Source organism: Callionymus lyra, chromosome 14, assembly GCF_982586985.1.
Source record: "Callionymus lyra chromosome 14, fCalLyr1.hap1.1, whole genome shotgun sequence".
Lineage (NCBI taxonomy): Eukaryota > Metazoa > Chordata > Actinopteri > Syngnathiformes > Callionymidae > Callionymus > Callionymus lyra.
This window is the reverse complement of record NC_141831.1, coordinates 14,868,421-14,881,663: the sequence shown is the minus strand read 5'-3', so window position 1 is coordinate 14,881,663 and position 13,243 is coordinate 14,868,421. Positions and strand designations below refer to the sequence as shown.

The window sequence follows — 13,243 nt, the reverse complement described above, 5'->3', positions numbered from 1 at the left end:
CTCAGAAACACATATTCCACAGAAATACATATACCACCCCACCTCAGAAACACATATTCCACAGAAATACATATACCACCCCACCTCAGAAACACATATTCCACAGAAATACATATACCACCCCACCTCAGAAACACATATTCCACAGAAATACATATACCACCCCACCTCAGAAACACATATTCCACAGAAACACATATACCACCCCACCTCAGAAACACATATTCCACAGAAACACATATACCACCCCACCTCAGAAACACATATTCCACAGAAATACATATACCACCCCACCTCAGAAACACATATTCCACAGAAACACATATACCACCCCACCTCAGAAACACATATTCCACAGGAATACATATACCACCCCACCTCAGAAACACATATTCCACAGAAATACATATACCACCCCGGCACAGAAACACATATTCCACAGAAACACATATACCACCCCACCACAGAAATACATGTACCACCCCACTAAAAGAACACATATACCACCCCACCACAGAAATACATGTACCACCCCACTAAAAGAACACATATACCACCCCACCACAGAAATACATATACCACCCCACTAAAATAACACATATACTACCTCACCACAGAAATACATATACCACCCCACTAAAAGAACACATATGCCACACCACCACAGAAATACTATAAATAATATTTTATCATTGTGTTTATCGTTAATATTTCAATTAAGTGTGAGTAAATCTTTTTATACATATTTCTTTTATTTCAATTAACATGCAAATATTTATACGGTTCATTTTTGTGTTGCAATTAAACTTCCAGTCGCTAGATGGCAGCAGTCAGCGGATAACCGAACAATGAAATCCCAGCGATTACTGAGAATGAGAGGATACAGTCGACTCCAGCAGCTTTTAAAGCTGATGTTTGGACATATTTTGGCTTCATAACAAATGTCAAGAGTCATGTGGTCTGTAAATTCTGCTACACCAGAGTCAACTTGGACAATACTAAAAATATATCCTTGTTCCTATAGTATCACAATGTATCGTGTCGTTGTATCCTGTAAAGTAGAATAATGCTTGTGTTGATGATCTACAAAGGTGTTGTGTTAAAGATAAGATAAGGGTCAGAGATTATGGATTATGATGGATTTTGGCCACTTGATTGATTGGGTTTGACAGGACGGGAATGATTTAGATGAAAGTGCGACTCAAATGGATTTTAAAAACTTCCGTGTTTCAAGTCACTTTGAATCGTCCTCTTCTTTTTTCTGCAACACTTTTGAGTCCATCCCTTCGTGTGTCTCTCTTCAAACCCTGATTTACTTACTTACGTTCTGGAGTCGCACTGAAAGTTTCATGAGCTTGTTTAATTTGGTGCATTCGCTCAGTCCTGTTTAAAGATGCAGGTGCTTTTTTCTTTTTTTTTTTGTGGCTCCCACCAGATGAGTCCTAACGGTAGCTTAGCAGGGCTGCTAAGTCTTCCAGCAGCAGAGTGATTTCTATCGAGTGTGATTCAGAGTGAAAAAAGCGGAGGTGTGTGTGTGTGTGTGTGTGTGTGTCTGCACCTGACTTGATGTTTGAAGATGCACCGGAAAATGTGAGCTTTTGACACAGAACCAGCAGTTTTTGCCTTTAAAATAAACAACACCGTGGGGTCAAATAGACATTTTTTTTTGCATCTAAATCCTGCTGAAAATAGATGATGACACAAACCTCTGAGGCAGAAGGGAAGAAAAAAAAAAAACGGGCCTGACTCCAAGACCCGTTGTACATTCTGTTTATGGATTGCTTGTAGAGCACGGATCTCTGATGGTGGTGCAGCGCCGCTTTGTGCGTCTGTTACATAAGATGCAATCGAGACAGTGTGAGATCGGTTAGGAGAAGAGAATCAATGGCCCTCAATGTCTTTATTTCTAACACTTTAATCAGATTAATGACTTCCTGAAGGGTTCGGCGGCGGGGGGGGGGGGAAGAATCACAGTCGGCGCAATAAAACAGCATATTCAGGCTCGAGGATGTTTCCTAAAACTCATCAAGCTTTTTTTTTGTTCATTTGTTTGAATGTTTTAATCAGGATTTTAGTGCCTTTAAGTCCTTTTAAAATGATACATAATTGTTTTTCAGGTGTTCATCCACTTCCATCGCTTTTATTTTCATTTATTTGTTTGTTTTACGTCTTAAATTTTTCAGACATTTTCTGTTCGTTTTTTAACCCTTGTTTTATCTATGGGTCAACTTGAACGACCTCCACCACTGCATATGTATTTATTGAAGCCAGGGAGGTCGTTCACCTTGATCCACAGACAACACAAGGGATGCCACAAACATATTTGTTTTTGTGGGCCTGTGGGTCAATTTGAGATAACGCAAAGGATTATTTTTCTCACCCTCGTTACATGGTAACTTGCATTTTTGTTCTTCCTTTTTACTGAAAAATGTATTTTAATTAAGTATAAATACGGTCCAACATCCTTTTGGGATTTTTTTTGTATGGAAGCAATTTATTCTGGAATATATATATATATTTTAAAATACTTTTTTCTATGTGAATTTTTACACTAATTTTCTTTTGCATAAGTGACCATTGATCAATGTCACTATTTAGTTTGTTATTATCTGTTTACCGTAGCTGTAGGGCGAGTTTTTGTAGCCAATCTAACCTTTCAAAATTCAATAATTATCGCTGGTAACATAACATAAGCCTAAGAAAGTTAAATCTGTGTTGAATAATAAAGTATTTGGTTCATCAATTAAACTAATAAGTCATATCTTTTACTGTTTCAACACACATTGAAAATATATTTTACCACTTGTTGTTGTTATATTAACCTGTGCCAATTTATATTTAATTTTTAAGTATATTTAATATGGAAATCTTCTGGTTTATCCGATTGAATTAAGAAAAACCAAAATAATATTGAGAGTGCAAAAATGTGTGTGTGCATTAAAGCAATACTAAATGTAGCGTGACAGGAAAAGTCCCATATCTTCGAGGTGTGACTGAAAGGTATGAAATCGTTATCATTCCACATCTTCTTGGTGCTTAAGATGGTTTAAACTTTCTTGTAAAAAGCTCCACTGCTTTCTCGTGTGGTTTTGTAGATGCGATCTGGGAGGAGAGCCTGAAGAAAGCGGGTTGGACTCGAAACTGAAAGTGTTTTTTTCAAGATAACCCTTCCTTTCTCTATTTGCGCTTGATGGATCTACTGACTCCTTCAAGAAACATCTTGAGACGTTTTTATTTGTTCAGGCTTTTCCTTGATTTTCTGGAACTCCTGTTGTGTTATCAGTTTTATCTTGATCTTTAAAGTATATACTTTATTGAATAATGTTTTGATTATTTAGGGGCTTTGTGACCCTGGTCTGGAAAAGCGCTATATAAATAAAAATGACTTACTTACTTACTTAATTTAAATCTTTTGAATCTCTTTAAGTCACGGTAATGCACTTAATTTCAAATCTTATAAACTGAGATTTTTTTAACCACTGTTTCATTTGAAACATTAATCTTCTATTCTAATCATCAACTCTAGTATTTATTTGATCATTTCAACCATGAATTCAATATCTTTAATTTTCCCTTTGAATTTTAAAAGCTAGTACTTCATTAATACAGCAGTATATATATATATATGATTACATCTCGTTGTGTTGGTCTTATGTTTCCGGTGTTATCATGGATGAACTTTCAGATAAAAACGGCCAAAATAAAATAGCATAACTGACACTATGCAATAAAAAATACATCTCACCGCAGCGTTGATTTATCAGAAACCCTGGGCTAGTTTCTCTGCAACAATATGGTCTTGTAAATAGTTTTTATTTTGCTATTTTTTGCTAGTTTACATGCTCAATTTTTAATAAACTGGGATGTGTCTCAGGCTGCCTTCTTTTTTGCAAAGAAAAACACTTTTTTTTTTTGCTTTTAGGGTCCGATTACAAATACCTCACACACCATAACCGATACTGTTGTTTAAGATTATTTGAGGTGAACATGTTTAAATGCTTCAACAGAAATTGAAACCAACACTCTAGAGGTAAAAGCGTCGCTGATGAGTAAAGTGACCTTCTCTGTACACTTGTTGCAACACCTTATTTAAAAATACCACCGCGTCTCTCTCTCGCTGACGGACACGCTGACCCCTTAACCTCAGACGCGGGATGACGTCTCGCGGTGTGTTTTAAAAATAAAAACTTCCATTCTTCGGGAATTAACGCTCTCGCTCGCTTGTTGTCCAATCCCCGAGTGCTCATGTGTGGACGGAAATAGGCAGCCACCCACATATCATTAGGGAGATGGAGGGAGAGAAGACTCACTGTGACAGTGTAGGAGAAACAAGCGAGAGCTGGAAAAAAATATGTCGGTCACAGTTTGACACAGCTTTCTTTTTTTTTCTTTTTTTTTGTTGCTCTCTCCGATTCAACATGGTGTATTTTTAAAAAATGAAAAGCTTCTGAGAGTTTTGGTATAGCTCGGTGGAGAGAGAGAGAGCGTTTACATTCCTAGAGACAAGATTATGATCATCCAGTTTCCTATTGCTCACCGGGTTGTGTGGGAAGAGCGTAGGCAGCTCCACTATAATTCCTCTGCTACTTTGATGAGACGTAATAGAGTTGAAGGAGTTCGCCCCCTTGTGGGGGTGACGGGGAGCGGAGAGTCATCAGAGGATAGGTGGGGTAACCGGTTTTTGTTGCCTTATAGATCTCCGTCGTACGGGAACATCTGCGCCGTGATTCAGTGTGGAGGCAGTCGCGGTACAAATCGGGGCTGAGCAGCAACAGAACAGATGGTTCCCTCCTGAGACCGAATCACTCTCACTCTGTGTTAATGATTGTTGTTTTTTTAGGAAGCTGCTGAACGTAAAGATCATCGATGATGAGGAGTACGAGAAGAATAAGACCTTCACCATCATCCTGGAGGAGCCCATCCTGCTGGAGGTGGGACAGAGACACGGTAAGACCCAACCTTCTTAGATCTGGTGACGTCTTTTTGCTTCAATAACAACCTGTACCTGTCTCAACAGGAGACACCAACGATAACAAGACCACCCCGGGGTCGGAGGACGTGACGAAGATGGGCTGCCCGTGTCTGGGGGAGCACACCAAGCTGGAAGTGGTCATTGAAGAGTCTTACGAATTCAAGGTGACCACACGAGTCGTGTCACCCTCGATGCAGATGGTGGCTTTTTTTTTAGTACATGGAAAGGTCCAGCGAGGGACCTCATGCCCCGGGTCACTGGGTATCCCACTGGTAGGATATCATAGGGAAGACCCAAAATACACACTGGATAGACTATATCGTTCATCCGTCCTGGGAGCACCTCAGGGTCCCTCAGGAAGACTTGGACGAAGTGGCTAGGAGGGGAAAGCCTGGGCTTTTTATGCTAAGGATACTTACCCTTTGACCTGATTCCCGGGGGGGGGGCGGTAAAAGACCTTTCTTGCGTGTAGGCCTCGGCTCCTGTCATCTTCTGCCTTGGGAGGACCTTTAGCTGTGAAATAAGGCTGAGAAATAGATTGGATTAGATTAGATAGACTTTATAAATCCCTCTGGAGATCTCCTTCTGGAAATTAGGTTCCAGTTCACAGCAAGTTTCATTAAAACAGAACGAGAACTAAGTGAAAACTAAAAGAACTAAGCATAAAGAATATAGATCCAAAGGAAATAACACAAAGAAAAGGATACAAAGAAACAGAATAACATCATACTTTCACTCCGCTCCAGCCTCCAAATTCAGAATTACACAATCTAATAGCACGAGGAATGAACAAGTCCCTGAGTCTATTAGTGTTGCATCATGGGAGGAGCATTCGTGCACTCATTCTGCTTCTCTGCTCACTGATGACAGTTTTCAGAGGATGACTGTGATCATCCATGATGGACAGTAGTTTGTCCAAAGATCTCCTCTCTGCAACATACAACTACAAATACAGACTAGTACCAGAGAGTAATACAGTGTACTTACCTCACACAATTGGGACTAAACAGATCGTGATTATGGACAAAAAAGTATGGGGTACCCATCCTACTTACCACTGGAAATAATTTCCAGGTAGCATCAGGTTTCTCACGTGTTTCATCCATAGTTTTCAAGGAAAGTATGCATTGGTGGCACAGCGAGGGTGGAGGGTGTTCTTTTGGTTTCGTGGCCACAGGTTCCTAACGTGGTTCGGTTGACTCCATCTGTCCAAGACCTGGAGTCATCTCTAGAAAGGTTTGCCATATGAAAGGGATCAATGGCGGATGAAGTCTGACACCAATTGTGGACTATCTTATCAAGGTTAGAGATGGAGTTGGGGAAGGATGGAGTTGGAGATCAAGAAGGCTCCTAGTCAGGACACCCCCTTACTTTTGTATTTCATGTGTTCTAGGAACTGGTATGTTCTCCAAAACAACTATTGTGATCCAACATAAATTTCCCCAGACAACGGAATCTTACTCAAACTTTTCAGACACTTTCTTTGAGTACATCAAAATCTAAACTGAGCCTTCGGTTTCATGAGCTGATATTTCATCCGTAGATACATCCCGACCCGTTTCCTACGGGGCTGACATGATGGATTGCGGCAATAAGATGACCTTTACCCCCCTCTGTCTCCGCAGAGCACGGTGGACAAGCTGATCAAGAAGACCAACCTGGCTCTGGTGGTGGGCAGCAGCAGCTGGAGAGAGCAGTTTGTTAGTGCTGTCACTGTCAGTGCAGGTGAGTCCTGCAGGGTCTCATCTGCGCCGTTGTCTCGGATCCGACTCGCGGAAGATTAAACCCTCGGGCTGATTTTCGGGACCACCTGCTGCTTCTCCCATTTCAGTTGTCGTGACAAATTAAAAAAAGTAACTTTACTTAGGGCGGTCGTGAGGGGAAATAGGAACAGCAGCTGTATAGCATTGTTTCAGTTAGAGGTGCGGAAGTTAAAATGCTCTTTTTCTCTCGATAAGTAGACATGGCGAGTGTATAAATAGGTAGATTGGCCTCCTGCCATGAGACCTTTAAACAGCCATGAAAGTGAGTCATACCTGTTTTGTTTACCGAGTCAATGATCTGGAGCGTTACATATTTGCAAGTCAAGAGATTCTTGAATTGGCTCAATTATCAAAAGGCTTAAAGGAGGAATTTTTGGGGAATTTCAGTCCCATACTCACCCTTTTTCTAACTCACCCAGGTGACGACGACGAGGAGGAGAGCGGGGAGGAGCGCCTGCCGTCCTGCTTCGACTACATCATGCATTTTCTGACGGTTTTCTGGAAGGTTCTGTTCGCGTTCGTGCCGCCCACTGAGTACTGGAACGGCTGGGCCTGCTTCTTCGTTTCCATCTCGCTCATCGGCGTCCTGACGGCCGTCACCGGAGACCTGGCCTCTCACTTCGGCTGCACCGTAGGTCTGAAGGATTCCGTCACGGCGGTGGTGTTCGTGGCCCTCGGCACCTCGGTTCCAGGTGGGTGATCAGCTCTGCAGAAGAAAATACTTTTTTCAGGGATTGTTTGCTGGTGAGTCGGGAGGAGCAGCTGCTTGAGGGGAATGAAGGTGGGAAGCAGCTTCGGATGCTGCTGTCGCAGTAATTCTCTTTAGAATTACTTACAAAAAATATTTTAGCTGCAGAGGCATCAAAGTGTGATTTCAACAAAGTTTCTTTAATAGGAAGTATGAGTTTTCACTACTTTCCTTCAGCACTTCATTACTTTTTACTTTCTTATCTGTACCACTAGCATCTTAAAAGATCACCATGTAAACACGAACATAGGCCACAAAGTTAAACAATTGTGTACGTGCCCCATTGTGAGGTTGTTGTTTTTTTATTGTTGTTTTCATCTAGTATTTGATGGTTGCTACCGATGAATCGTAAGCGAGGGCCAACATCCAGTTTTAAAAAAGTGCTGTAGTTCATCAAATGTCCACTTGAGGCTGGCTGCAGAAAGACCGGACGTCACATACACACCCAGCCAAAAAATAAAAAACTTAATAATTACAGCCTGATTAAAATCTGACTGCTGAAATGATCAGAAGGTAGTTTTGTTTCTTTATTATTCAATAAAAAATAAAAGTTGCTACAATCCAAAAAATAATATCCCCCTCCTGCCCAAAAAAAAGGTTTTAAAGCCTTTTTTTATTTTGTATTGAAGTGAAAGAAATTCTAGATTATTTTTGTTTAAAATAAACCTTTTTTTAGTAAAGCAACTTTTTTCTTTTTTATAAATAATGTTGAAACAAAGGGCGCACGGTTGCACAGTGGTTAGCTCAATCACCTCACAGTAAGAAGGTTCCCAGTTCGCTTCCAGGTCGGTAGGAAGCCCGACCTTTCTGTGTGCAGTTTATGTATTGCATGGGTTTACTCCGGGCACTCCGGTTTCCTCCCACAGTCCCAAAACATACAGAGGTTAATTGGGAATTTGGGGAAATAGTCCGTAGGTATGAGTGTGAATGGTTGTGTGTCTTTGTGTGACAGACTGGCATCCTGTCCAGGGTGCTCCCCCCCCTTGCCCATAGTAACTGGGATAGGCTCCACCCCAATAAGAAATTAAGCAGTAAAGAAAATGAATGCATGTCGAAACAAAACGACCCTCACTAAAGTCTACCTCTTGACCGAAGTCTGGCTTAACTGGAAGGCTGGATTTCCAAGATGGCCGCAACCTTCAAGTGGCATCGAAAACCATGGTTTAGTAACAGATCATCGATGCCTAAAACCCATGGCCCGAGGTGTTCAAGTTGATTTGATGACCTATTAATATATCAGTCTTTAAGATAAGATAAAGAAAAGTTGTTGCCATTTTATAAGTTTTGTTTGGTCCGTAACTAAAAGATTAGGCCCCCAGTGTCATTGAGTCCGAGTCTCCTGCTCTAAAGAATCCTTTGCGATAGACCCTCTATATTTACGCTTGTTTTGCAAGGTGTGAACGAACCTTTACACCTTCTGTCTTCCCAGACACGTTCGCCAGCAAGGTGGCTGCCATCCAGGATCAATACGCCGACGCCTCCATTGGCAACGTGACCGGCAGCAATGCGGTGAACGTCTTCCTGGGCATCGGGGTCGCGTGGACCATCGCCGCAGTCTACTGGCACAGCAAGGGCAAAGTGTTCAAGGTGAACCCGGGTTCCCTGGCCTTCTCCGTCACCCTCTTCACCTGCATGGCGGTGCTGGGCGTCATGGTGCTGCTCTACCGCCGCCGGCCCAGCGTCTCAGGAGCAGAGCTCGGAGGCCCACGGACAGCCAAGCTCGTCACCTTCTTCCTGTTCATCTCCATGTGGATCATCTACATCCTGTTGGCCTCCCTGGAGGCCTACTGCCACGTGCCCGGCTTCTGAGCGCGAGGGAACACCTCCCCGACACCACCAGCTGTACATGTTTGTATGATCTCCACTCCATGATCTGTCACAGGTTTCTCACTATCGGTACCATCAGTGTAGACGACCAACTTTACTAGAGCACAATCCTTCGCTGTGACGGACGGCTTGAGCTGCTGGACGAGAGCTTTTTCCTTCTTCTTTTTTTTTTTTATCCGTTCATACAGAACATGAACCTGTTCACCATATCTCAATAACCGGGCGTTTACGTTGACATGGAGGCGGTAAGAGTATTGATGTTTACGACTTCCAACTTGACATTGAATATCCATCATATATCACGTGAACTATGGACATTGTGTACTTGAGGTCTGTAACCGTGGGTTTTACTTTTGCACGTTTCTCTTCGATGGCGGTGTATCTTGGTGACCAAGTTTTTAATTAAGGTGTTACAATGTTGACTTGACGTGTTACTGTGACGCTCACTGCCTGAAGCTCCTCCTCCTCCTCCGTTCTGTTTTTTTCCCCTGGAAATCACGGTCATGTTTTGACACAGTCAGGGGTCAAAGTGTATTTTTTTAAAGTGCGTGTTTGATCGTGGGGGCAGAGTTGCTGCTTTTCATTCTAAAAAAAACTGTTTTTAAAAAGCACATTTTTCGTAGGGGTGTGTGTGTGTGTCTTTACATGAGGCTTCTTCTACCAAGGAGATTCCGTTTTCTGATGATGCCAAAATAAAAAGAGAGAAAACTTAAACACCCTCCTCTCACCGTGGGAACATTTTCCAATAGAAGCACAGTGTACTGCACAGGTATTTGATATGATGGTGTTGAGTTGAGTGCCCCCTAGCGTCTCAGCTGTTGATATTGAAATGTTTTCTTTTTTTATTTTATTTAACCTACGTAGAGCCATATTTATTGTAATAGTATTGCAGTTTCAGTATTTATATGATAAACTACTTTATTGATATGCACGGTCACTGTATAAAAAAATGGAAATAAATGTTGATATACGACTGCGTGAGTATATTTTATTGATCAAACAACAGTGTTTATGTTTCTTTGTTTTACTCCAAGGAATCCCCTCTTTTTTCTTCCTGACGTTTTCAACATATGCAGTTATTTTAATAATAATTTAATAGTATTGAATCTATTATATGTGTAACTTCTTTGCATTTAATCGTAAAAGGTTACTTGAGAACAAAAGATAAAAATAAGATTTTACAATTTGTTTTCACACTCAACTTATCTAATTCAAGGATAAATTAAATTAAACTTAATGTTTTATTATTAGTTTTAGTGAATGATTATGACTAATGAAGACTAATCTTGATTTATTGGTGACAAAGCTCACACCAATAAATCATCTTATAAGAAGTTATTTTTGTGCCAGATAACCTGCTGACGCTGAATTATTTATTTGTAACTACGCATCACAATTCTTGTGGGAAATTGCACTGCCCTGCTTCCATTTTAACTATAAATTGTTAACGTTCTTTGTTTTCTTGTTGAGATTTTTTATCATACCTAAATAATATTGTGGAAACATATAGATGTTTTACTTAACATTTTACAGTCATATAACCTAAAAATATCATACGTTCAATAACACTCATGTTTTATTTTTTTAATTAAATGTTTCTCTCTCACTTACATGTACAAACGATGTTTATTCACCACTAATAGTTTTTTTTTATTGTTTACCACCGCAAAGATTTACAGAATATAGAACAGTCATAATGTAAACGTACTTCCAGTGTGTTGACATGTGTTACTGCCATCTGGTGGTAAAAACTATGTGCTGCATCAAATAGTTTGAAATCTGTTTGATTATTTTAAAGACCTTAATGCACTTGTTGAACTAAATAAATAAATGACTAATAAATATAGAACATCATGAGGAGATTAGTTCCAAGAATGCGAAAATCCAATATACTTGTTAAAAAAAAAGGCTAAACAAATGTGCTTGTGTCAGCCAGATGACCAGCTATTGTGGAATTATTTATTTGCAAAAAACAATTTATAAAAAATTAATTCAATATAGAAAAATATATATATTTATTTGCAAGTGCGCATGAGTATTGTGGGAAACCAAACTTCCCTGCATGATTATTAAATAATTATTAAATCTATTTAAAAAAAATAATTAAAATAAAATAGTGGGAAAAAACTCATGGCATAATCATTTGTCCCATATTTTATTTCCTTGTTACTTTACGGTTCTTTATTTTATTTTATTTGACATGAGGCCCCTTGTCCCATAAAATTGACAAATTTTCGACACTTAAAGACGTTTTTATCAGAATCAGAAACAGCTTTATTCACCAAGTACATACATGCAATATATACTAAAAATGTCTGTAGGTATTGCATGTTGAGAGACAAAATATAAATAAAGATATAAATAGAATAATGTACAAGATTACAATAGTGTAAGAACAGTCTGTGGTGGGAATGTATCTGTTTATAAATGGCAGTGAGAAAGAAGCAACCAATCACTTACCAGCACTTTGCTTAAATAAAGAAGAGAGACTAATGACGGATGAAGCTAAAGAAAGCTTTTAAACAAGGCAAGCAATGAGAGGTTTGACCGCTCAACCACGGAGAGAGCAGCCCCGGCTTTCAATTGTCAACAGCGTAATTAAAAGATCTTCAATGTAAGTGACTAACAGAAGTACTTAACTCCAACAATAGTGCAGCAGCCCTTCGAGTCTCATTACTTTGTTTTGTTTCTGCTTGAAAACTATTCTGAAAATGTCAGTTTATCAACAAGGAACCATATTTCTACCAGAATATAAACCTTTATTATAGACGGTGTCTCTACCCTTCACACTTTTGTTGTTGCGCTAAAGATGCAAATTATAATAAATAAAGAAGGTCCACCCGCTTAATAACTAGGTTTATTATAACTGGTAGACAACCTTTGGTGTGTTTAAGTAAAACTTATCTACATTTCAATCATTTTCTACTCACCCTTATGTCGATTTATGGTTGGGATTATTTACAGAGTATTCAGTTCCTTAGTTATAGGCAGGAACCGATGTGTTTATGTGTCCATTGTCGATTGATATTTACCTGACTTTCTAGCATGTTAGCATATTAGCTTCTGCTACAAACACGCTTAAAATATGGACTTGTTTAATTGTTTCTGAACGATTTCTCATGTCGAGGCTTCAATACAAGATGGACGTTACAGACGAGCAGTATGGAAGTATTTGGATGTTTTTTGGTGTGTCTTTTTTTTACGAGGAAAACCAAGAAAAATAGCACTTTTTGCGATCGTCATTTCATCTGCCTAAAGAGAAAGGATTACTGTGAAAATAATCCCAACCCTTAGTCGACATGAGTGTGAGTAGAAAATGATTGGAATTTGAATTATGAGGCATTTCTTCGTTTAGGAGCCTTAAAACACATTTTACTTGTTTTTCAACTAATGTAGGACTTTCCCGCCAAATTAAAACTCACTCAGAACTACAAAATCAGACAAACTGAATGTGACACCGTTAATAGTCTCATCAAATCCATTATACAAAACAGGGATTATTTAAGAGAAAAAAAATGTTACATTTAAAAAATATATATCTAAATTTCACATTGATTCATAAAAAAACAACCTTTATTTTAAATTTCAGTGGATGATACTCATAAAAATGAATGACTCATTCAAAAAATTAAATAAATAGGTAATGTTTTTTCGCAGTATTAAAATAAATGATCCAGATTTACAGGAGCAACCAGTTTCCGGCCCCTGGTTTTGGCTCCCTCTGTTGGTCAGTCCAGACAGTACACTCAAAAGACACTGATACTTTTTTATATCCCTATTAATTTCCAGACATAAATCCAAGACCAAGTCATGATCCTTTCTTGATGCTACTAATCGTTTCTTTTAAACGAGTGCTATCCAAGCAGGTCGAGGAACTCTGGGGCCTCTTGAGCAGACAAATCTTCCACGGATAAAGAGGAGCCCTGCAGCTCT

The 13,243-nt window shown here is 39.5% G+C and overlaps 1 protein-coding gene across 1 annotated transcript in view; it reads left to right on the top strand.

Moving 5' to 3' along the window:
* Positions 1 to 10,281, top strand: part of slc8a4a (solute carrier family 8 member 4a) — a 25,233-nt gene extending 14,952 nt beyond the window's left edge. The window contains exons 5-9 of the mRNA XM_087806654.1: positions 4,841 to 4,947; positions 5,018 to 5,136; positions 6,598 to 6,697; positions 7,155 to 7,427; positions 8,913 to 10,281. Coding sequence (XP_087662780.1) covers positions 4,841 to 4,947; positions 5,018 to 5,136; positions 6,598 to 6,697; positions 7,155 to 7,427; positions 8,913 to 9,292 — 979 coding nt within the window. The 3' untranslated portion in view covers positions 9,293 to 10,281. The remainder of the gene's footprint in view (positions 1 to 4,840; positions 4,948 to 5,017; positions 5,137 to 6,597; positions 6,698 to 7,154; positions 7,428 to 8,912) is intronic.
* Positions 10,282 to 13,243: the final 2,962 nt, after the last annotated feature.